This window comes from Notechis scutatus, chromosome 1 (genome assembly GCF_049901735.1).
Source record: "Notechis scutatus isolate UNSWTSFEM ecotype Mainland chromosome 1, rNotScu1.2, whole genome shotgun sequence".
Classification (NCBI taxonomy): Eukaryota; Metazoa; Chordata; class Lepidosauria; order Squamata; family Elapidae; genus Notechis; species Notechis scutatus.
Window position 1 is genome coordinate 330,391,016 of NC_142009.1, and position 25,431 is coordinate 330,416,446.

Below are 25,431 nucleotides of genomic sequence, written 5' to 3' on the forward strand. Positions count from 1 at the left end.
CAGTTTTCATGATCCCCTTTTGCAACCTTCTGACAAGCAAAGTCATTGGAGAAACCAGATTCAATTAACAACAGTGCAACTAATTTAACAACTGTAGTGAGACTCACTTAACAAATGTGGCAAGAAAAGTTGTAAAAAGGGGCAAAATTCACTTAACAAATTTATCACTTAGCAACATAAATTTTGGGCTCAACTGTGGTCATATGGTCAGGACTTTTGTACCACCTAGAGCCCCTGCCTGAGGGAGAAGGAGAGTTTAAAAATATGAAACATAAAATAAAATAAATAAATACATATCAAATGATTTGCTTAATGACTAGGGTGATTTGCTTAACGACTGCAGCAAAAGAGGTGTAATATTGGGCACCACTCACTTAATGGCCGCATTAGTTAGCAATTGAAATTCATGTCCCAATGGTGGTCATAAATTGAGGACTATCTAGGGTGTTACAATTCCCATCATCTCCAGCCATTGCCTTCCTGGGGAGGAAGATCACACTATGCACCCTGATTTGGACTCGCACTCCTTTACCAAGGGTGTAATATGTTAGGCTAATTCTTTACAGAGACAGATTTAGCTGTGACTGGGGATCTGAGCGACACCTAAATCTGTCACTGCAAAGAATTGGCTGAATCACTGCGAAGAATTAAATGCTGATGATCGTTCAACACAATGGCCTCTCATTTAGGGCAATGGGAGCTGGCAATTTTCCAGTGGCTTCAGCTGCTCCAAATGGCATTCTCCAATATGCCTCATGTTCTGAACTCTCTTTAGCATTTGAGACGGGAGACGATCCCCCTCTCTCTCCAGGCACCCCGAAAAAGCGCCAAAGAGGGAGAAGAGGGAAGTCAAGGAAGGGCACATGAACACAATCGTTCCTACCCCCTTCCAAAAAAGAGATTTAGATGCCAGGCTTTGTGAGCATGGCTGAAGATTTCTCCCATCCTCCCCCCCTAGAAGCTGGCAAAAGCATAAAGAGATTATAAATACACCTTAGCCCTCCATCACTGTTATCATTCACACATTCCTCTGTTTCCGGGGAATTAGCGTTTTTTACGAGAAACACCTAGCTCAGGGGTGTCAAACTCAAGGGCCACAGGCCGGATCCGGTCCGTGGAGTGCTTAAATGTGGCCTGCGGGGCTGACCTGGAAATAGCAAAGGACCAGCCTGCGGTGCCTCTGGCAGCCAAAACGGAACGCAGGGGGGGCCATATGTGAGCCTCCCCCCCATTGTGGATGGCAGGAGGCCGTCCAGGCTGAAAATGGGCCGAGGGGGGAAGACCGTGTGAGGCCCCCCCCCGAGCCCCGTTTTGGCTGACAGGGTACTTCAGGAAGCATCCATCCCGTGTCCACCCTCCCTCCGCCTGATCCATCCCTTGAAGAAATCCAGTTTGATGCCCCTGATCTAGCCCATCTGGAAGGCCCAATTGTTCCCAGAAGGGCAGAAAACAAGCAGACTAAGAGACTGGCAGAAGAATCAATTGGACATAGTTGGTTAAAAGCACCGCGCTAGAAACTGGGTGACTCTGAGTTCTAGTTCCATCTTAGGCACCAAGTCAACTGGCAGGCTTTGAGCCAGCGTCTTGCTTTCCACCCTAGGGAGAAGGTAACAATGGCAAGCTGCTTCCGAAAATGATGCCAAGAAAACCGGAGGGGCTTATCCGGCCAGGAGTCAAGACCGACTTAAGATACCTATATAAAGCCTTTACCAATCCAAGGAGCCATCTTTTCAGTCTGAGGCAAAAAGTGTCAGGATTCTGACAGTTACTCCAATACATTTTGTATACACGTTTTATAGTTGACAAAAAGGACATTAGCAGTGATCCACATTCTTAACTTTGGGGGTATCCACAGGGTATAGAGAGTCACAATGGTGGATGGGATGGTGTGGTAAAAGCTCTTTTTTTTTATATATACCACATATAAAACATTAAAAAAACAAGTGGAGCTTCAATTGCAGGATTGTGGTTGCCATCCTGTCATTTTTGACCATACCCCATGGATGCCCAACCTCCTTGGATATACACTTTTCCTTTTCCCAGGCATGATATTCCCCTCTGAAAAAAAAATCGGGGCTGGGCAGCCGCTTCCCTGGGGGTGGGGCTGAGGCCGCCGCCCGGGGAGCGCCCGCTGCTTTCCCTCGCCAGGGCCGGGCGGTGGCGTGTTGCACGGAGAGACGGATGGTCCGTGGCTGCCCAGCTCCCTTTTCCTGCCGCTCAGCGGCCTCCGCTCGCACCGCCCAGGCTCCGCACAGGTGTCTGGCTGGGGCTGTCAGGAGTTGCTACCGCCGGCGCGGCTCCGCGCGACTCCAGTCCCGCGTTGCCTTGGGAAGGGAAAGGCAAAACCGGGAGCTGCTGCGCCTGAGCCTCCGGTGCCGCTGCTGCTGTTGCAAAGCGCCGCCGCGGCTCTTCCTTTTTGCCTTTCCCTTCCCGAGGCAACGCGGGACTGGAGCCGCGCCGGCAGTAGCAACTCCTGACTCAGGGGGCGTCCGAGGGGAGGGGAGGGGAAGGAGGAGAAGAAGGGGGGGAAGGGGGGATTTCCAAAAAAATCAGAATTCCGATTTTAATCGGAAGAATATCATGTCTGTTTTCCCCAAACACTCCAGATCAGAGGTGTCAAACTTGCATCGTCGTGGCAGCATCACGTGACGTATTGGGATTTTCCTCCCCTTCGCTAAACCGGGTGTGGGTGTGGCCAGTGCATGACGCATACAGTCCATGGGCCGGGAGCACCAGATCATTAACTCTTGGGCGACACAGCCACATCATTCCTAGAATTGCAGACCCTGAGCCAGCATGCTAAAACCTTCCCTGGACATCTGTTTCAAAGGGTCAGCAGTATAGGTGGTCATTGATTCACGATCACAACTGAGCTCAAACTTTCCGTAGCTAAGCAAGACAGTTGTTAAGGGAGCTTTGCCCCATTTTACGACTGTCCTTGCCACTGTTGTTAAATGAATTAGTGAGGTTATTAAGCTAGTGACATGATTGTTAAGTGAATCTGGCTTTTGATCCTTGCAACAGTCGTTAAATGTGAAATAATGGTCATAAGTCACTTTTTCACAGTGCAGTTAGAACTTTGAATGGTCACTAAATGAACTATTGTAAATCAAGGACTTCCTGTACAGGTAATCCTCGACTTATGACCACAATTGAGCCCAACATTTCTGCTGCTAAGTGAGAAATTTGTTAAGTGAGTTTTGCCCCATTTTACGACTTTTCTTGCCACATTTGTTAAGTGAATCACTGCAGTTGTAGCAAACACAGTTAAGTGAATCTCGTTTCCTCATTGGTTTTGCTGGTCAGAGGGTCGCAAAAGAGGATCACATTACTCCAGGACACTGCAGCTGTCATTAATATGAGTCATTATCAAGAGCGCCTTGGTGCTGCAGTGGTTAGAGTGCAGTACTGCAGTCTACTTCTGCTGCCTGCCGGCTGCCTGCAATTTGGCGGTTCGAACCTCACCAGGCTCAAGGTTGGCTCAGCCTTCCATCCTTCCATGGTGGATAAAATGAGGACCCAGATTGTTGGGGGTGATAGGATGACTCTGTAAACTGCTTGGAGAGGGCTGTTAAAGCACTATAAAGCGGTATATAAGTCGAAGTGCTATTGCTATCTGAGTGTAAATAATGTGACCGGGGGGAATGCTGAAATGGCAGTAAGGGTAAAAAACAACTGTAAGTCGTTGTAACTTCGAATGGTCACTAAATGAACAGTTTTTGAGGACTACCTGAACTCAAAACTGCCCATGTGCCTTACGTGTCATCCGTGTCAATGGGTTCCCCTCGAGCAGCCCCGCCTTGGATCGACTCCATGGCGGTGGAATACAGGGCCTTCTGTCCCACGGGGCGTTTTTCATCAGACAGGCTTTGGGCACCGTCAACCTGTCGTTCCCGTTCCAGCTGGTCTATGTTGTGCACCCCAAGGAGCAGGCTGTAATCCATGATTTTGAAACTCTCCAGCACCTGAAGGTTATGGAAGGAAAGGGAGAAAGTACAGTAAAAGCCAGGGATGATTGATAGATAGATAGATAGATAGATAGATAGATAGATAGATAGATAGATAGATAGATAGAGATAGATAGATAGATAGATAGATAGATAGATAGATAGATAGATAGATAGATAGATAGATAGATAGGCAGGCAGGCAGGCAGGCAGACAGACAGACAGACAGATATAGATAGATTAGACAGAATAGATAGATTAGATAGATAAAATAGATTAGATAAAATAGATAAGATAGATAAAAATTATGCATATACCCACATATTATTATATGACACAAACACACTAATTGCACAAATTTTGATCATATGACCCCTGTAGATGTTGCAACTGTTTTGCTCCATTTTACGACCTTTCTTGCCACAGTTGTAAAGTGAATCACTGCAGTTGTCAAGTTAGTCACGAGGTTGTTAAGTGAATCTGATTTCCCCCATTGACTTTGCTTGTCAGAAGATCACAAAAGGGGATCACATCACCCCGGGGGGCACTGCAACTGTCATTATAAATATAAACTAGTTGCCAAGCATCTGAATTTATTTTTTTTGATAAGAATTTTATTAATTTTCAATAAACAAACATACACATACAAAACACAACACATAAAAACATAAAATTTCTTGTTGGAAAGCGGCTTAGTCCCGGGTTACATCTTTTTGTGCAGACATAAATTCAAATTCATGCTCACTTTATATGCCATTTCATATCTTATTTACCATTCTACATTTTCTATATAGCTTCTCCCCTCTTTTCACTCTCTTAATTCTATTTCATTTATTTCATCTCAATTTAAATCATTATGCTTATATCTTTTGTCTGTTCTGTTTCAATTATCTATTATCTTTTCTCATTGACACAAAATTTCTCCTGTAATCACTAATTGAAGTATGACGCCTTTATATCTTTCCCCTAAATAACACTTAAAATAATATATAATTTTCATTCTGATTCTGCTTAGTACACTCTAAAACTACGTACTATATTTTAAAATAAGAAGGAATAATAAATTTATAATATAGTTAAAACAATAATCCATAAGAAATTTAAACTCTATCGTTAAACCTTAAACATCTGAATTTTGATCAGGTGACCATGGGGATGCTGCAGAAGATGTAAGTGTGAAAAACGGTGATAAGTTGCTTTTTCTAGTGCCACTGTAACTTCAGACAGTCACCAAATGAACTGCTGTAAGTCAAGGACTACCTGTATTTCTCTCTCCTCCCTGCTGGGTTGTTAACAGTAGATTACTCTGAGCTCAGAATGATCGGTCACCTCTTTGGACTTACCAAACAGTCTCTCTGCAGTGTCTTCACCAGAGCGTTGAACGTATCTGCGTCCAGCATGATCCCCTCGGGCATATCCTGCATGAAGTCCAAATCTTTGTAGGTGGGGCTTGACTTATCCTTCTCTTTCTTAGACGCCCGGCGTTTGTAGGTGGAGCCTTTGAGGTCATATTTCAGGTGCATCTTCACCACCCGGGGCAGGATGTTATTCATCACCACCACACGGATGTTTTTGCCCCCAGACTGGACGCAGTAGAGACCGTAGAACTTTGGCAGCAACGTCCGTGGATTCTGGTTCAGGTTCTGAGGAGATTTTAAAAGGTAGATAGAATATGCTGGGCATAAGATCTGATTCTTTATACATTCGACCATCCTGCTTTGCAACTGAGGGATCTAGGGCTCCTCGTGCAAAACAAACCGCCTCTTTCAACATTTTCCTCCCCTGGTTATAGGTCTTCTGAGGTTCCCTTTTTATTAGATGTTTATCCTACTTTTATTATTCTTAATAAATAACTCAAGGCAGCAAACATGCCTAATATTTCTTCCTCCTCCTATTTTCCCCACAATAACCCTGTGAGGTGGGTTGGGCTGAGAAAGACTGATTGGCCCGAAGTCACCCAACTGGCTTTCATGCCTAAGGCAGGACTAGAACTCCTAGTGAATGGTCCAAAGTCAACCGGCCATCTTTCATGCCTAAACCGGGACTAGAACTCACAGTCTCCTAGTTTGTAATCTAGCACCCAAATTACTAGATCAAACTGGCTTCTATTTATTTGTCTATAGACATTCTCAGTCATCCAGGTCATGGTTGTCCCCAAAGTACTTTTTCAAGAGGCAACTGGACTTTCTGGTGTTTCTTTGAAGACATTTCGCTTCTGACCCAAGAAGCTTCTTCACAGTTGAAGAAGTTTCTTGGATGAGAAGCGAAACGTCTTCAAAGAAAATCCAGAAAATCCACTTGCCTCTTGAAATAGCAGCTTTGGAACCCCTATTTATTAATTACATTTATATGCCACCCATCTCATTATCAACTGACTCTGGTCAGGCTGAAAGTCCTGTTTTTAGGATGAGCACCTCATAGTTGTAGTACATTGCTTGGTTTCATGTCAGCATACACTAAATTTGGTTACTGACATGCATGTGTTTGCTGTCTATTCATACAACTCTAGGACAAGAACATCCTAGAACATTCAATTCACATTCTAGGCCAGGACAACTCATACTTCTATTCCTGGAATGATCTAGGGGTTTTCTGGATGTTTTCTTCTTCTGAGCTTTTTCTGGTTTGGGATTAAATTCTGGAAAACCGGGGTTTCATCTACATCAACTGGGCCTAATGGGGAAAACAGCCATTCTCCACACGATGGGCTTTGCCCGTTCTTCCTTTTCACGTAGATACAATTTCCAAACTCTTAAAAGCCAATGAGGAACAGGGTCGGATACACACCATATAATAACCCGGAAGAAGTTTCTGGAGGAATTCTGCCTCTTTGTGCATCACAGTCTTGATGATGAATTCATCGTCGCTAGTGACATAGAAGAGGGAGCCGCTGGCCCCTGGATTGGAGAGCTCGATCAGCGGCTCGTTGCACAAGGAATACTGAGAAGGCAAGAAGAATTTAACAGCAGGTGGGAAACAATGTCAGTAGGCTTCTCCCCAGGTGCCCATCCCAACTGAAAGACCCTGACCCATGCATTCTGTAGGTAAGGGGTCCCCAACCTGTGGGCCATGGGGCTCACTACCGGACGGTGGCCTAATCAACACCGGGCCGTGAGAGTGGCTGGCCTGCACACGGCCCCACTCGCGTGAGCAGCACCACAGGTATCTGCGGCCCCACAACGCAAGCACCGTTGAAGGTGCTTGTGGCCCCACTCGCACAAGCGTCGCCGTGAACTTTGCAAGCGCATGCACCTGCCTTTCCCACAAAATCATCCCCTCTCCCCTCCCAACCTGGAAAGGTTGGGGAACTCTGCCATAGGTCACTGGGCCATACATCCTGACCCCAATTCAGGTAGTCCTCAACTTACAACCATTTGTTTAGTGACTGTTCAATGTTACAACTGCATTGAAAAAAAAAGTGACCTGGGACAGATTTTCACAAATTACAGCTGTTTCAGCATCCCCACAGTTCACACGATCAAAATTTGGGTGCTGGGCAACTGGACACGTATTTATGACAGTTACGCTATCCTGGGGTCGTGTATTTATTGATTGATAAACTTCCCAACTGGTTTCTGATAGGCAAAGGCAATGGGGGAAGCCAGATTTGCTTAACGACGGCACGATTCACTTAACCCAGGGGTGTCCAACCTTGGCAACTTTAAGACTTGTGGACTTCAACTCCCAGAATTCCTCAGCCAGCTTTGCTGGCTGAGGAATTCTGGGAGTTGAAGTCCACAAGTCTTAAAGTTGCCAAGGTTGGACACCCCTGACTTAATCACTCCAGTGATTCCCTTAACTGTGGCGAAACAAAATGTCTAAAATGGGGTGCAACTCACTTAACAACTGCCTTGCTTAGCATTAGAAATTTTGGGCTCAATTGTGGTCGCAAGCCGAGGACTGCCTGTGCCTTTTTCATTTCCAAAGGATGAGAAAGATGAGCAGATCTTACCAAATAATCATCTGGACGAATGCCGAAAAGTTCTCGAAAATAGCGGAAAGCGACGGGCGCGTATGTTTTGAATCTGAAGTCGGGATAATGGTGCGCTGGAGTGAGATTACTGCCTTCACTAAATTTGGGAAAGACAGAAACAGGTGTTTGCACTGAACAAGACGCACATTTCCACTTTTCCTACAATTAATAATGAAATGTATCACTTTTACCACTGACAAGATAAAGGCCTTCTGTTTTGGCTATTTGAGGGGGGGGGTGTAACTCGAGCTTACCTAAGGAAAAAAAACATTATTGGCCTGCCCTGATAAAAGGAGAATGCTTTGGATTCCATGGGTCAAGGAATTCTGGCTGGTGGGGTCCAGACAAAGAGCCTTTTCGACTCCTACCCTTTAGAACAGGGGTCCCCAACCACCGGTCCGCGGAACAAGTCCTACCGGGCCGCTGGCTTGCTGGGCGCCGCCATCTTGTTTGATGAAAAGTGCTTCGGTGAGCTTTTCCTCACGGCTTTCAAACGGGTGAAAGCTTTCTACCGGGCCAGCGCACCGCTTTTGATGCTCACCGGAAGCACTTTTTCATCAAAACAAGATGGCGGTGCCCAGCTGATGTCGGTACCGGGCCGCGCCATAAAAAAGGTTGGGGATACCGGGCCGCGGCGTAAAAAAGGTTGGGGATCACTGCTTTAGAACATCATGCCCCCTGAGGTGAGATCCGCCCCCACCCACTGAGCCTTCTGGAAGGGCCTTAAAACCTGGTTCTGCCAATTGGGCTGGGGTCCCAATGGAAGTGCTCCATGTTGGAGGTAGTTAGTGCAGGGGTCTCCAACAGAGGTGATATTCAGCAAGTTCTGACCAGTTCTGGAGAACCGGTAGCAGAAATTTTGAGTAGTTCGGAGAACCTCTGACTGGCCCCCGCCCCCATCTATTCTCTGCCACCCCAAGTCCCAGCTGATTGGCTGGGTCTTCTTTTGTTGCCCTGCACAGGAGAACAGAGCTGGAAAGCAGGTTAGTGGGGTGGGGAGGGAATGGGATTTTGCAGTATCCTTCCCCTGCCACACCCACCAAACCATGCCCACCAAGCCATACCATGCCACGCCCAAGCCACACCCACAGAACTGGTAGTAAAAAAAAAAATTTGAATCCCACCACTGGTCTCTAAGGTTGGCAACTTTTAAGACATGTGGATTTCAACTCCCAGAATTCCTCAGCCAGCCAGTTTGATGGGGAGGTGGATGGCATATAAATTTAATTGATAAATAAATAAAATGAACTTTCTCTTGGCCAACTTCAGTTCCCTCTTCATGTAGCCCAGTCTCCCTTCCCATAGCAGGACATTACCTGGGAAAGAAAATGCTCTCCACTACGTAGAAATCTTGCATCAAAACATCCCTCTCAGGTTTAGAGCTCAGGTTTCCCACAGTGTAGCCAATCCCCAGCTGGATTGCCCCCTTCAGCGTGGTTGATGTGGTCTGTAGCAGCCAACAAAGAATAGGTTGAGTTGAGTAAGTCTTAACTTAGATATCAATAGAGATTCTCATTCATTCAGGTCATGGTTGTCCCAAAGGTGCTTTTTGCAAAAGGCAATTGGACTTTCTTGGTTTTTTCTTTGAAAATGTTCTTACCCAAGTGCTTATTTAGTTCTAACTGAAGTTAGAACTGAAGAAGCTTCTTGAATGAGAAGTACTCTTCAATATCTTCATAAATGACTTAGTTGAGAAAACAGAAGGGGAACTCATCAAATTTGCAGATGACACTAAGCTGGCCGGAATAGCCAACACCCCAGAAGCCAAGCTCAGGATCCAAATGGATCTTGACAGACTGACCAATGGGCCATATCCAACAAAATGAAATTTAATGTGAAGAAAAGCAAGGTTTTACATTTGGGCAAAAAACAACCAAAGGTACAAGCAGAAATTAGGTGAAATTTGCCTCAAAAACAGTAAATATGAGAGGGGCCTTGGAGTCCAAGTGGACGGTCGCTTAGGTATGAGGCAGCAATGTGTGGCAGTAGCCAAAAAAGCTAACACTATCCCTGGTTGCATAAACAGTGGCATAGAATCAAAATCACATGAACTATTAGTACTGCTCTACAATGCCTTAGTAAGGCCACACCTGGAATACTGCATCCAGTTTTCGTCACCATATTACAAAAAAGACATTGAAGCTTTGGAAAAAGTGCAGAGAAGAGCAACTAAGATGATTAAGAGCCCGGAGACAAAAACATATGAAGAACGGTTGCAGGAATTGAGTTTGGCTACTTTAGAGAAAGGAAGGACTAGGGGTCCTTCTTTTCTCTAGACTACAAAGAAGAGGGGGGTCAACTTATTTTCCAAAGCACCAGAAGGCAGGACAAGAAGCAACGGATGGAAACTGATCAAGGAGAGAAGCAATCTGGAAATGAGAAACTTTCAAACAGCGAGGCCAATTAACCAGTGAAGCAGCTTGTCTTCAGAAATTGTGAGTGCTTCATCATGGAGGTCTTTAAGAAGAGACTGGGCAGCTGCTTGTCTGATATGGTATAGGGTCTCCTGCTTGAGCAGGAGGTTGGACTAGAAGACCTTCCAAGGTCTCTTCCAGCTCTATTCTGATTGATTGAGAAGCAAAAGGTTTTCAAAGAAAAAAAACCAAGGAAGTCCAGTTGCCTTTTGGAAAAAGCACCTTTGGGACAAATTAACATACAGATCAGCAACTCTTCACTGGTTAGGAGCAACATTTCGTAATAGCCAGTATGGTGTTGAGGTGAAGTTGTTGGACTAGAAAAAGGGAGACCCAGGTTTTAGTTCTATTATAAGGCTTTTCCTTCGGTTTTCATGTCTCCTGCCTCCAACTGTAGTCAGAGGGGATTTTAAAGGCTCAGGAAAGTAGCCTTGGGCTTGGTCACACCGCCCTCTTCCATCTTATACCAAGACTCCCCAGAAGCAGGGATACTTAATTTTGGGATAAAACAGAGCGTGGAGGGGCCTGAGTCAGTTCCAATCCTTTCCTTTTTATTTCCCCATCAGAACATCCACCCTCCAGGAGATCAGACCTTCTTGTACGTCGTTTCCCCTGATGCGTCAACTCCTCGGTGGCCTATCTTTTTCCCCTGGCTGGCTCCCGGCTGCCCTGTCAGCGATGGTGGCTGGAGAAGGAAGGAGATCAAAGCAAGCAGAGAAAAAGCGCAGAATATTAATTGTCGGTACAGAAGGAATATTGAAAAGCTCTGTTAGACTAGGCCAAGTTTCATCTTAGTTCTAAGATCTCATTTCTCACAGGAGCCAAGCTGATCCCTTTCGGTGCTTACAAACAGGAGTCAAAGACCAAGCCTTCGGCCACCACAGTTCTTCTGCACTGCCACAGCATGAAGAAAACATGGAGCCTTTAAGGTTAAAAACTTTCGGTAGACCCATCCTTTACGCCATCTAAATTAGTGGCCACCACATCATCTTGCAGTTACAAATCCCACAAGCTAATTTGTGCTACGTGAGGAACTGTTTTTCTTCTGCCTACGCTCAAATCTCTTGATCAGCTTCATTTATTTAGAAAGGAAAACTTATCCTGGTTCTCTATGGAGATTCTCGGTCATCTAAGTCATGGTTATCCCAAAAGTGCTTTATTTTTCAAAAGGCAACTGGACCTTGTTTGGTTTTCCTTGAAAGACATTTCGCTTCTCATGCAAGAAGCTTCTTCAGCTCTGACTGGATGGTGGGGAACGGAAGGATTTATATTCCTGCTGCTGCTGTCTGCAAGAAATATAAATCCTTCCGTTCCCCACCATCCAGTCAGATCTGAAGAAGTTTCTTGAATGACAAGTGAAATGTCTTCAAAGAAAAATCAGAAAGTCCCGTTGCCTCTTGAAAAAGCATCTTTGGGACATGCTGGTTCTCCTTCTCCATGACAGGCAAGATTTAATAAACCATGTTCCTATGACAGGTCAAAGGACAGTGGGAAGACTGAGGTTCCAAGCCTAAGCTCCATGGTGACCTACTGCAACAGGAAAACGCTGGATGCTTCTGTTCAGTTTGATTTCATGGTATTTCCAAACTCTGCATCCAGCAGCCTGGTCTTATAATAGTCTCAAAGCAGCTGGCAATCTCTAAAAGCCATTTAATCAATCATTTAATAAAGCTGCCACACTCCAAGTGGGGAAATAAGAAATGGCTTGGCTAGAAAAGGCAGCTTCAGCACTTTCTATAGGAGTGCTGCTGCTTCCTAAATAACGGTGAAGTACTTCTTGTTATAATTATCTGCTAAAGAGCCAGGAGCAATGTAGTCTAGGGGTTCATCAGGCAGAAGGCTCTGCGTCCAGTAGCATAGAGAGCAAGACTGATGCCAGCCTTATGAGGCAGAACAGATTAAGAAAATGACTTTAGAAAAAAAGTCCCAACTTTACTGAAATAGACTACAGCAGGGGTCTCCAAACTTGGCAACTTTAACACTTGTGGACTTCCAACTCCCAGAATTCTTCAGCCAACCCTAAGCCAATGATCTGGTTGATCTCACACGGCAGAGCCATTAAAACGATGGGTCTGTGGCTGGGTTCATATTAAACTAAATCAAGTCATATTTAATCCAACTCTACAAACTCTTAGCCTTAAATTGTGGCTTCAAAATCACAATGACTGGGTTCCTATGAGCTGCTAAGTTAAGGGGACATAATTTGTCCCAAAGACCATATCTATTGTGCCCTGTTCCAGAAGTTGCTGGGACCAAAGTTTCCTTTTGGGGATGGCTGGGAAATGAAGGAATGAAACAGCCTTGCACAAGCTTCAGGCATCCCTTTTGTTACTTAACCCCAAACTCTTCAAGTCCCCCCCACCCCCCCCCCCCCCCGCCTCCTCCTTTTTGGTTGGCCTGCATGCTGCCACCACTACCTACTCCTGCTGCCCCCCTCCCCTGTTCCCAAAGCACCCCTGGCCCTTTGCAAGGCCTCTGTAAGGCAGGGAGGGAGTGCAGGGCAGCCAAAGGGGCAGAGAGGAGGGGGAGATAAATGGGCGGGGGCATGTGAAGTGCATACTGCGGTCGTAAATATGGGTGGGCTGCCAAGCACCCAAAATGTTGACTATGTGACCAGAAGTACTGCAACAGTTGTTACATGGAGGACAGGTGATTACTACCATTCATTCAGCAGTATCACCATGCACAGTTGTCAAACCAATGAATTCCCAATGAATTCATTGGGAGTTCACAAGTCCCAGAAGTTGTGTGTCCTTCATCACTGGAGGTTTTTAAGAAGAGACTGGACAGTCACTTGTCTGAAATAGTGCAGGGTCTCTTGAGCAGGGGGCTGGAATAGAAGACCTCCAAGAGCCCTTCCAGCTCTGTTCTGAATTTGAATTTGTTAAGCAAGCACTAGTTGTAGCAGGAAAAGATCTCTTGTCTGTTTAAGAATAAATTACAATGCAAAGCTACTGTAAGCCTTAGAGAAAAGAGGCTGGACCTAACACAAAAGACTTAAGTTTTCTTTTTAAAAGTTAAGATAATTCTTCTAAAACGTCTTGTTATAAAAATCAAACATTTCCCTAGTCTGGGGACACTAATGTGACAGATTCCAGCTCTCTAGTCTCTGGTCTTCACCTGAAGAAACCTTCTATAAGCTTTCCCCTTTTGTCATACCGGGATGGAAAGACAAACTTTCCAGGGCACCATTCACTATTTATCATCTGTTACCTATTCGGAAGAGTTGCTCATAGCCCTGTTATCTTTATGCAGCTCTATTCTAGGGCACCTGACCCTTTCCCAAGTCCAGTTCTCAGCAAATAGCTCCGTTAGTTGTCAAAGCTTATTGCTGATGACAAGCCTGGAACAATAATAAATCCAGCAAATAATAGAACTGCTTATGCACTGAAGTGAAAAGAGACAGCATACGCATTTCTCCCTTGACTCCAGGCAGTTAGGAACTCAGCCAGCGTAGCAGGCAGCCCTGCTTACGAAAATTCCTTTGTATAATTGAGCAAATCTGACTCCAGACATGTCCTTCTGCTCTTTGCATGCAGGCAGATAGCTGAAGGCAAAGCCATCCCTGCAAACCCTTCATCTACCCTTTACTTACTTATTTCTTATCATTTATCATTCTATGTGTGTACAGATAGTCCTCGACTTATGACCACAGTTGAGTCCAAGATTTATGTTGCTAAGTGAAACACTCCTTAAGTGAGTTTGCCCCATTTTATGACTTTTCCTGACACAGTTAGCACTAGCAATATCAATAGCACTTAAGACTTATATACTGCTTCATAGTGCTTTACAGCCCTCTCTAAGCGGTTTACAGAGTCGGCATCTGGCCCCCAACAATCTGGGTCCTCATTTTACCGACCTCGGAAGGATGGAAGGTTGAGTCGACCTTGAACCGGTCAGGCTTGAACTGCTGACAGTCGGCAGAATTAGCCTGCAATACTGCATTCCAACCACTGCACCACCACAGCTCTTCAGTTGTTAAGTGAATTTGGTTTACGTATTGACTTTGCTTGTCAGAAAGTCACAAAGAGTGATCACGTGATCCCGAGGCACTGCCGACGTCATCATAAATGTTGAGTCGGTTGCCAATTGCCTGAATTTTGATCACGTGACTATGGAGATGCTGCAATGGTCGTAAGGGTGAAAAATGGCCATGTCACTTTTTTTCAGTGACTGTTGAACTGTCGCTAAATGAACTGTTGCAAAGCCGAGGATTACTTGTATCACCAAGTCAAGTCAACCCACCGCAACCCGATTAAAACATGCAGCCAAGTAAAACAGAGTGAGCATTATTAAAACTGAAATAAAACAAAATGTTGTTATTGTTGTTGTTCCTAGGTACTTGTTTACAATGGAATTATTGCAAAACACCTGGTCTAAAGTTTGTTGGATGGTTAGCCAATTGTAACAATGGGAAAACTAAAACACAAGATGGAACACGGTAACATAATTAAAATGAAGTTTTCCACCTTAAGCAGTTTCTGGAAGTTAAGGTGGGAGTCTTAATTCCAAGAAAAAGCTATTCTGTAAGGCTGGATCAGATGCTGGCCCCTATTTTCCTTTCCTCACAAAAGTGGAGTAATGAAAGAAGGGTATTTAGCCTCACACCCTTTTGTATCTGATGTCAAGGTTACAAATAATTTTAAAATACACAGAGGTGACATCACAGGGTAAGTATGAAAAACAAGGCATCCCAGATGGAAGGTGTACAGCAAAGACACTCGTGGGCTGAACTGAAGCTGTTTGCTGCACTAACAATGTGCATTTGTGAATAATTCACTTGCACAAACACACTTTTCCACCCTTTCCGGTTCCTTCAGTAGTCCTGTGTTAAATTTCTCAACTGGAATGATGAGTCGTGCCTTTAAGCCATGGTTGTTTTAATTATGCTTTGCTCATTTAATCAAAATGAGGTGGTTTGCACAAAATGGTCATCATCTCCACCCAAACTATTCCTGTGTTTGCTCAGTACCCTGGGTGAACCCAGGTTCAGCATGCTAAGCGGGTCAGGTGAACTAAATCAAATTTTGCTGAAATAGGTTTTGTTTCTCATTTTTATCTGTCCTTATCATGACCTTAGGTACTGATCATATAGGTTGAATTTTCATCACGTAAAATGAGCTGTCCTTCAAGCTGGAACATCTCGGGTTAACATCCTGTGTAAAATGCTGCAGGAATTACGATGGGCACCCAAGAGTCTTTACAGAAGACTTAAAATGTGATCTGAACTCCTTGTTCCCTTGTAGTCGTTGTCAGTAAGCCTGGCTCTTTAAAAAAGCAGAAATGCCTCCCCTCTCCTTTGGGGCAGTGATGTGGGTCAAGATTGGGACAAGGGAGTGAGCTTGTGGTTATGGGAGTCAAAGGAAGGGCTATTTCCCAGCCAGTTTGGTCTAGTGGTACTTTGCAGCACTTTGCTACAAAGGAGGAGACAATGAATTCTAGTCTCGCTTTAATCTTGAAAGTCGGCTAGTGACTTTAGGCCAATCGCCACGAGACTTCTAGTGATTTCTAGTCCTGCCTTAGTCATGAAAACTAGCTGGGTGATAAAATGGTAGAATATAATACGGGTAATCCTTAACTTACAACCACAAGTGAGCCCAAAATTTATGTCGTTAAATAAGAAAATGTGTTAATTGAGTTTTGCCCCATTTTACAACTTTTCTTGCAACATTTGTTAAGTGAATCACTGCAGTTGTTAAACGAGTAACACAGTTGTTAAGTGAATCTGGTTTCCCCATTGACTTTGCTTGTCAGAAGGTGGCAAAAGGGGAGCACATGACTCCATGACACTTGCAACCGTCATAAATGTGAGTCAGTTGTCAAGCATCCGAATCTAAATCACATGACCATGGGGATGCCGCAACGGTCATAAGTGGGGAAAACAGCCATAAGTCACTTTTGTCAGTGATGTTGCAACTTTGAACGGTGACTAAATGAACTGTTGAAAATCAAGGACTACCTGTATTATATCATATATCAATAGCATTTGAACTTACATACCACTTCATAGTGCTTTACAGCACTAAGCGGTTTACAGAGTCAGCATACATACATATTAATTCATTCATTCAATCATTCATTCAAGGACACTCCTGTGGAGGAAGTCACTTGCCTAAAGAACCTCGGAGAACCTGGTGCTCAAAATCTTTAGCATCTTTTCTAAATACTGTGATTAATGTGCTCTACAGGAAATCACTTGCTTTATTTAAAAAAACAAAACAAAACCTTCCCATGGGCATATAACTGCACTGCTCTGACAATCTATGGAACCTATAGATCCAGAGAAATATGGATATTTACAGAAATGGTTATCTTTATATTCAGAGAAATAGCCTATTTCTATTAACTTTTATTTTATTTACTAGATCTGTTTCTCGTGGAATATAAGGAGTATATAAAACTGTATTTCTGAAAGCAGCTAAGAATGCACCTGGAACGTGTCAAAACCGAAAACACAACAGGCCAATAAATGCAAATGTGTATTACCTCTGTTAGAACTGCCTTCTTCAAAGCCAGCCCTGAAAAAAAAGAAGAACATGGTGAGGAGGTGAACACAGAAACAGGCTGTTTTTACAATCCCATTCCTAACCTAGGTAGGAGCTCTGGGATGAATGCTGCCAGAAAACATGGCTTCCCTCTGTCCTTCTTACAGGAAACTTCCAAATCTGCTATCAAACTTTCCTGTGAGGCTTTAATTATGCATGTGCGCAACTGGATATGCAAAATGTTTCAACTCTCAATTATTTCAAATTCAAAATAGCTGATTCAAATTTGAAATTAATTGTTTCAACGTTGCTGGAATGTTCCAACACTATTCTGATCAGAGCAGTTATGTACCAAGCTGCTTTTTCTGAAGTCGGAATATTTCCAGAGTAGTTATGTGAGCAATGAGACATTAAGCACACCACGTTGTCTGCTTATAAACAGCCTCTATTAAAGATAATGGGATTTTCTTCTCAATAAAACAGAGATGTGGGCTGGAAAATTTTATGGAGTAGAAATTTGCCTCCAAAAATTTTGCACTTCAGGCAAGTTTGGCAATTTCAAAGTTGGATAGAATTTGCTACCAATAAAGGAGAATGTTTGTAGCTCAGGGTTGAACTGAGGGATCTTTGATGCTCTCTGAGCTTGTTTGTTCTCTTGCATATGTTTCATTACCCAAATTAGGTAGCATCATCAGTGCACTGATGTTATCTAGTTTGGGTAATGAAACGTCTGCAAGAAAACAACCAAGCTCAGAGAGCACCAAGGACCCCTCACAGAATTTGCTTTTTTAGGTGAATGTTCTATTAAAAAAAGAGTTTGAAACTTGGCTGTCTCCCCCTTGCATCAAATAATACAGCCCATGTCTTTGAACAGGCTATAGATACTGCGATGAATATGGTAATCGGAATTATATTCATTTGCATAAGGAAAAATGTTCCTATTCAATATTTTCGGGAACAGCCACATCCCTGTAAGTAAATGAACCAGATTACTTGTGAAAGCTTTCTACCCATTGTCACATTCAAGCAATCAAATTCCATCACAATTATTTCACCTACATTTCAGCATAAACCTTAATAAGACAAGACCAACTATGACTCTGAATAACAAAACTCATTTCTCCACCCAGAAAACTGGCATTCCCAAAAGAAGTCTCATCTGTCTTTCATCCAACATTTATTTATGCCAGATGCTTATATGATTACCTATCTTACGTATTGTAACTCTGGGAGGCTCACAACACCATAATAAAATCAAAGGAAACAATTAAACCAACATCCCCAAATCCCAGTTTTCAAAAAAAAGAAAAGAAACTAAGACTTGTGATTCCTCTCTGCTCAATAGTGGTAGATCTTGATTTATGACAATTGGGATTAGAATTTCCATTGCTAAACAAGGCAGATGTTTTTACCTGATTTTACCACCTTTCTTTGGCTGTTAACTGAATCACTGCAGTTGTTAAGTGAATTATATGGCCGTTAAGTGAATCTGACTTCTCCCGTTTTGCTTGTCAGAAGCCAGCTGAGAAGGTTGCAAATGGATCATGTGAACCCAGGACACCACTGCAAATGTCATAAATATATCCTCTTGCAAACTGCCCAAATTTTGTTCAAGTAACCATGAGGAAGCTGTGATGGCCATAAGTGCAATGACCAGTCATAAATCACCTTTTTCAGTGTCATTGTAAATCTGAATAGTCACTAAACCAATGATTGTAAGTCAAGGACTACATATAATACTTCTGAAATGGTATGGCCGAGACACAGGTTTACAGCATATCAGACTTCAGAATTCTGGATTATATCATTTTAAAATATGGTTTTGGGTGCCCCAGAATGAATAAATTAAAAAAAAAAATCTTTTGGAGGATGAGGAAGCCAAGGGGCAAAAATTGGTAAGCCCTGAATGCTTATGGCACTGATTACTTGGTATTCCCTGAACCACCCATGTGAAAAAAAGCAGATGGATTTTCCCAGAGAAGAAACAGATTTTTCCCCCTGTTTCAGTTTGTTTAAAGGGCAAAATAAGTGCCTTAAGCCTCTGTAAGGCTTAAGAGACCCATTTGCCCTTTTTCAAAAAGCTATACAAATAGGAAAAGAGGCTTTCAGTTCTGCCCACTCCAGCAACTTCTGTGTTACCAGGTACACACCTTCTTTCCAGGCAGACAGAAAAACAAAGTGAAGCCCCAAGGCCAAACAAACTACCACCCTAATTATTTTTAATTCATTATTTGGAGAAATTATCAGTCTTTTTCTCAGTCTTCTCTCTCAAGACTAAACTATCCTGTTCAAGAAGACCAACCTGGTTTCATCCACTGCACAGGAAAGCAGCAGCTGCAGAGGTGTTTTTTTTTTTTTAATTCATTCCTCTAAAAAAAAACCTTATTTAAAACTAGGAAATGTAACATTAGTTTCTTTTTTCCTCTTTCACAATCCTTAATTGCTTCTTTTTTGTTATTTTGGATAGGAAGCTTACAGGCTGAGATTTTAGTTGTTATTACACATTATCATCTACCTTGGAATCCTTCTTAGATGAGGAGCAGATGGTGATGCTTTAAATCAGAGGATGCAAATGAATGGCGCTTGGATATTATAGGTAGTCCTTGACTCACAACAGTTCATTTAGTGACCGTTCAGTTCATAGCACTGAAAAAAGTGAATTATGACCATTTTTTCACACTTCCACACCACTGCAGCATCCCCCGTGGTCACATGATCAAAACTCATATTTATGACAGTAGCAGAGTGTTGGGGTCATGTGTTCACTTTTTGTGACCCTTTGGCCAGCAAAGTCAATGAGGAAAAGCCAAATTCATTTAGCAGGTGTGTTACTAACTTAACAGCTGCACTGATTCACTTATCAACCGTGGCAAGAAACATGGTGACATGGGGCAAAAGTCACTCAATTTTCTCAAGCAACAGAAATGTTGGGCTCAGCTAGAGTTGTATGTTGAGGAATTACCTGTGCTGGCCATTACTGGAAGAGGATGGCCAGCAACAGCAATGATGGAAGATCTAATTGGCCAGGCTGGAGATAAAATATCCTGGAAAAGATCTAAGTCGGCATGTGAATGGCAGGCGCGTACGCACACAGCTCCAATTGGTGCAAGCTGCAAGCGCCTGCCCCCTCCACTCGTCCGAAGCCCCTCTTGTGCGAGTGGTGGGCGTCTGAGCAGAGGGCGCTTGTGCTGGCGCACGAAGCTCCATTTGTGTGAGTGGAGCTTCGTGTGCGAGCACAAGTGCCCTCCACTTGTGCGAGTGGAACTTTGTCTGCTGCTCGCACGAGTGGAGCTTTGTCTGCTGCTCGCACGAGTGGAGCTTTGTCTGCTGCTCGCACGAGTGGAGCTTCACACACTTGCCCATTGTTCACTGGTAGTGGGTCAGGGCCTGGGTGTTGGGGACCCCTGATACAAGTGATCACTAACAGTCCACAATGTCTTGAGGGCTCATAACTGTCAGCCAAACTTTGGAAGGTCATAGATTTCCCCACTGGTGTCTAGCCATTCTCTGCCCTTTTATCTGTTGTATAGTGAGCTAATAATGATCAATAAACACACAAAATTCTACTGACAGTCCTCAACTCACAACCCCAATAGAGACTGGAATATTGGTTGTTAAATAGGGCAGTCATTTAATGAGATGTCATGTGACTGCACTTGACTTTACAACCATTTTACTGTGGTCACTAAGTGAATCACATATCATGTGATTGCAACTTGCAAACTCCTTCAGGCTTCCCCAGTGACTGCGGGAACCAGCTAGGAAGGTTGCAAATGGTAATCACAGGGTTAAAGCCGCACCATTTTTAATGCATACACCCACACCCACACCAACTCAAACAAAATCTCCATCACAACAGTCACTCAGACCTCCATCTTGACTGTTATGACCACACCTTGCAGATACCTCCGAGAAGGCAAGCTGTTAAATGCCGGTGTGTTCTAAGCCATGATTTAAAATGGTGAACCACCTCAGTGCCCTTTAGAGAGAAAAAGTGGTGCATGCTAAAAATAGTCAATTAACACATGACATTTCATCATCCCCTATGTTTATTTTGCTCCTCCTTCAGGATGTCTGCAGCCCATGCAAGTTATACAAGGCAGCCATTGTTATGCGCTATCTTTTCATTTAGCTTCCTGTAATAAGAGAATAACTTAGCCTGCCTCTGATTGACAAAAGCTCCTTGTTGACAACTCCATGGGGTCTTTAATTCCCAGCCAAGAATTCTATTTGATTTTTGCTGTAATGATCAAGGCAAGAAGGAAGTCATACAGGAAGCTGGATTCCACATGCGGCAAGTTTTTCCTGGCATATGAAGAAGCAGCGCACAATAACACAGCTACAAGGGAACAAGAGAGTAGTCCTCAGCTGCAGGATATTCACAGCAGTACGTTGTGAAGATGAGAAACGTTTCAAGGGATAATAAGGCCTTCCGCCATTGCTACAGGAAGGATCCAGGGGAAAATGTGCTAGCTAAGCTTTTTTCCTGTACCACTTCCAGAGCTCGGGATTAGCGGCAACATTGAGGCTAATTAACCCAAGCAGCTTAACTTGCAAGTAATAAAGTTCCTGAGCCAAGCATAGCCCAGGTAGGTGAGCACTAAAGCCCCAGAAGGGCCTAATCGGCTATTTTGAGAGGGAAAGAAAAACAGCAACAAGAATTTCTGCATGTTTCTCTTTCAAGAGCCAAGACTCCAGTCCAATTTGAAAGAATGCAGGTTTGTTTGTTTTTTAAAAGTAAAATTCTCCATTGAGTATCTGCTGGGAGTGGCCAGAAAACCTGGGGGAAAGGGGGTACTTATCTCCTTAAGGCAAGAGTCTTCAAACTTGACAGCTTTAAGACTTGTGGACTTCAACTCCCAGAATTCCTGAGCTAACATGACTGGAGGAGGAATTCTGGGAGTTGAAGTCCACAAGTCTTAAAGCTGTCAAGGTTGAAGACCCCTGCCTTAAGGTCATTTATGGCCTAGTTTTTTTTGGGGGGTAGGAGAAGCAGGTACTAATTTTGGGCCAGCCAGGCAATGCTGTACAGGTACTCCTCAACTTACGACTACAATTGAGCCCAAAATTTATGTTGCTAAGCGAACCATTTCTTAAGTGAATTTCCCCCATTTTACAAGCTTTCTTGCTACAGTGGTTAAGTGAATCACTGCAATTGTTAGGGTTAGTAACACGGTTGTTAAATGAATCCGACTTCCCCGTTGACTTTTCTTGTAAGAAGGTCAGAAAAGGGATCACGTGACCCCGGGACGCCTCAACCGTCATAAATATGAGTCAGTCGCCCAACGTCCGAATTTTGATCACACGAACATGGGAATGGTGCAACGACCGTAAGTGTGAAAAATGGTCATGGGTCACATTTTTCGGGGCCACTGTAACTTTGAATGGTCACTAAACAAACTGTTGTAACTCGAGGACCACCTGCAATTACCTCCAGTATGACAGGCCCTTGCCTGGGCCCCAGGCCAATCAGCAGAGCCAGGTTTCAAGGCCTTTAGGAAGGCCCAAGGATGGGGGCAGATCTCACCTGAGTGGGGTAAAGATCAGCTGAAGCATGGAACTAACATCCCCCTTAGAGACTCTGCCTTTTATAGCCATGGTCCCTATTGTAACGCACCCTGCCGTAACTTGGGGAGGAGACAAGATGAAAGTCCAGCAAACCAGACGAGCTGGAAGCACAGCGGCTGCTGCGGCAGAACTGGTTTGTTGCCTAACTTTGATTACATCCTGATGAATGCATAGAGGCCAGTTTCTCAAGAGAGTAATTTATTAATTTAGGAATAATGAAATAGGACATGCATAATGGTAAGAATTTTGGGGAGACTGAAGTGCCCTCAGCTGCACTTGGGATTATAAACTAAAGGCAAAGAAGATAAAATCATGGCATGAACAGAAGCCCTTCACAAAAAGTTATTCATCTTAGTAGGCCAATCTGATACTGCAGAAGTGAATGCATGAATAAGAAGCCTTTATCTCAAATTAAGACACTGTAAGCCTTGATGAACTGAAATCAATGCCGGGGCTGATTTAGGCTAACTTGTGCTTGGCAGAATTATGTATTGTCCCAGGAAGCTTGACATCTTCCCACTGTAGTCCTTGAGTGACAGCAGTTCATTTAGTGATTGTTCAAAGTTACAACGGCACTGAAAAAAGAGACTTATGACCATTTTTCATATTTATGACCATTGCAGCAACCCCACGGTTGGCAATTGACTCATATTTATGACCATTGCAGTGTCCTGGGGCCCTGAGGTCCCCTTTTGCAACCTTCTGACAAACAAAGTCAATGGGGAAGCCAGATTCACTTAACAACCGTGTTACTAACTTAAGAACAGCAGTGACAACCATCGCAAGGAAAATCGTAAAATGGAACCAAACTCGCTTAACATAAATGTTGAGTTCAAGTGGGGTCGTAAGTCGAGGACTACCTGTACTTGGGAGAACTTTCAGTGGAAGGGGATAGAAAAGGGAGATCAAATAAATACAGCTCCTACAAAACACACAGACACATTACTTGTAGAGAGTAATTACAATGCCAATAAGCCAGGTTTAAGAAAGCAGTAATAGGGCTGACCTGACCGAAGCTACTTTGACTGCTTCAGTGTTGTCACACTAGAGCTGAGAGATGAGGGTGGGGCGGGAGGATTTGAGATACTTGGGACTTTGTAGCCAAAATAAAATACTTTCTCTTGGGAACCAAGGACATTCTCACACCTGGTCAGAGGAAGGAGAAGTGATGTCACCAGACAACCAGACAGAGCCGCGATTGGACCACGTGACGGATTGTTTGGGGAAAGTGGAAAACTTACTTTCGATTAGGTAAAAACCACAGGAACTTTCAAAGTCAGTTTTCACCAGATCTGTGCCTTTATCTCCAATAAAGCTATAAATCTACCTGCCTCGGAGTTTTGCTTGCCATGAGTCTATTACTTGAAACCTTGACAAGGGCATTCATCAAAGGAAAAAAAGAGAGGAAAAATAAGATCTGTCCCAGAACAGGTTCAACTGAGCATATGAAGATTGGTTTTTCTCTGCATACCATGTCTAATTTGCTCTACTCACAATGAAACATGCAGAAGAGAGATGGCAATAAGGACCAATGACTGTTCTTCCTATAGAGCTTGGACTGCTAAGGGCACAAACAGCATCATCATATAGTTTTGGAACGATCTGTTCTGTAAACAACATTTTCTCTGCGCCATTGTGTTGTGATCACAAATCCAGGCTGAGGTTAAGACGAAAAGTTTAAATGAAGTGAGAGTGCGTTGGAAGAATAAGGTATGCAGAAAAACCAATTCCTTAGAAAAAGCGTTACCAAGAAACAGGCATAAGTAGCATAAGCAAAGGCTCCAAATACTATTATCTGACAGTATTTCAATCTTTAAAATAAGAATGCACAACATTAAGTTTCTGAATACAGGTAATCTTTGATTTACAACAGTTCACTTAGTGACCATTCAAAGTTACAACGGCATTGAAAAAAGTGACTTAAGGCTGTTTTCCACACTTACAACCACTGCAGCCATCCCCATGGTCACACACAAAGAAAATCCAGACATTTGGCAACTGGCTCATATTTATGACGGTTGCAGGGTCCCGGGATCATGTGATCCCTTTTTGTGACCTTCTGACAAGCGAAGTCAATGGGGAAGCTGGGGTTCACTTAACAACTATGTTACTAACTTAACAACTGCAGTGATTCACTTAACAATTGTGGTAAGAAAGGATGCAAAATGGGGCAAAGTTGACTTAACTGTCTCGCTTAGTAACAGAAAATTTGGGTTCAATTGTGATCGTAAGTTGGGGACCATCGCTACTGAAGCTTAATGTTATGCACTGTTATTTTAAACATTGAAATACTGGCTCCTTAGAATCTAAAATGTTTTTCCTGAGTTATAATGACTCGCAACATTATTTAGAAACCTTCTTGGGCTCTGAGGTAAGTTTCATGAGAAAATCCTCCTTGGAGTGTAGCTCTCTGAAAGGAACAAAGGATGTAGAGTGGTGATAGAGGGGGGGGGGGGGGGGGGGGCGCGCGGGGGGGGGGGGGGGGCCCCCCCCCTCCGCCCCCCCGCCGCTTTCTGGGGGGGGGGGGGATTTGGCAATGAGGGGGGGGGGGGGGGGGGGGGGGGGGGGGGGGGGGGGGGGGGGGGGGGGGGGGGGGGGGGGGGGGGGGGGGGGCCCCCCCCCCCCCCCCCTCCTTTTTCCCCATTTTTTTTTTCCACCCCCTTCTTCAAAAAAGGTGGGGCCCCTTTGGTGGAGAACCTGTGGTGACCCAGGGCCTGGCACAAAGGCAACAGAGTCACATAAGTAAGAAGAGTCCCTTTAGTACCTCCAATTTGGCTCTCAATGTCCAGGTTACCTTCAGCTGGAGAACAAACTCTCTCAAGAACAGTCTAGTGGAGGAAATTCAGTCCGAAAACAAAGTGCATACAAACTGTAAATGAAAATCCACCCAAACCACAGTGCAGTAATTAACTTGACAGGGCAGGAGAAGGAATTGCAGACTTGAAAGGCCAGCAAAACACACACAATTGGGAAGATGCCAGGAACCCAGATAAGCCTTGACAATACCAGATAATTCACCATTTGCTCTCAACAGTTGGCTGTGT

General features: G+C 43.9%; 1 protein-coding gene across 13 annotated transcripts in view; it reads right to left on the reverse strand.

The window, feature by feature from the left end:
* Positions 1-25,431, reverse strand: part of PIP5K1C (phosphatidylinositol-4-phosphate 5-kinase type 1 gamma) — a 66,413-nt gene that overhangs the window by 27,427 nt on the left and 13,555 nt on the right. For 11 of the 13 annotated variants that reach the window (XM_087952694.1, XM_087952686.1, XM_087952687.1 and 8 more), the window contains exons 2-8: positions 16,821-16,852; positions 10,927-11,019; positions 9,237-9,367; positions 7,900-8,017; positions 6,735-6,887; positions 5,291-5,590; positions 3,760-3,965 (exon numbers count right to left, since the gene is read on the reverse strand). In XM_087952694.1, the coding sequence (XP_087808820.1) occupies positions 3,760-3,965; positions 5,291-5,590; positions 6,735-6,887; positions 7,900-8,017; positions 9,237-9,367; positions 10,927-11,019; positions 16,821-16,852 (1,033 nt within the window). The remainder of the gene's footprint in view (positions 1-3,759; positions 3,966-5,290; positions 5,591-6,734; positions 6,888-7,899; positions 8,018-9,236; positions 9,368-10,926; positions 11,020-16,820; positions 16,853-25,431) is intronic. The other 2 variants (XM_087952695.1, XM_087952696.1) reach the window with 1 other exon arrangement.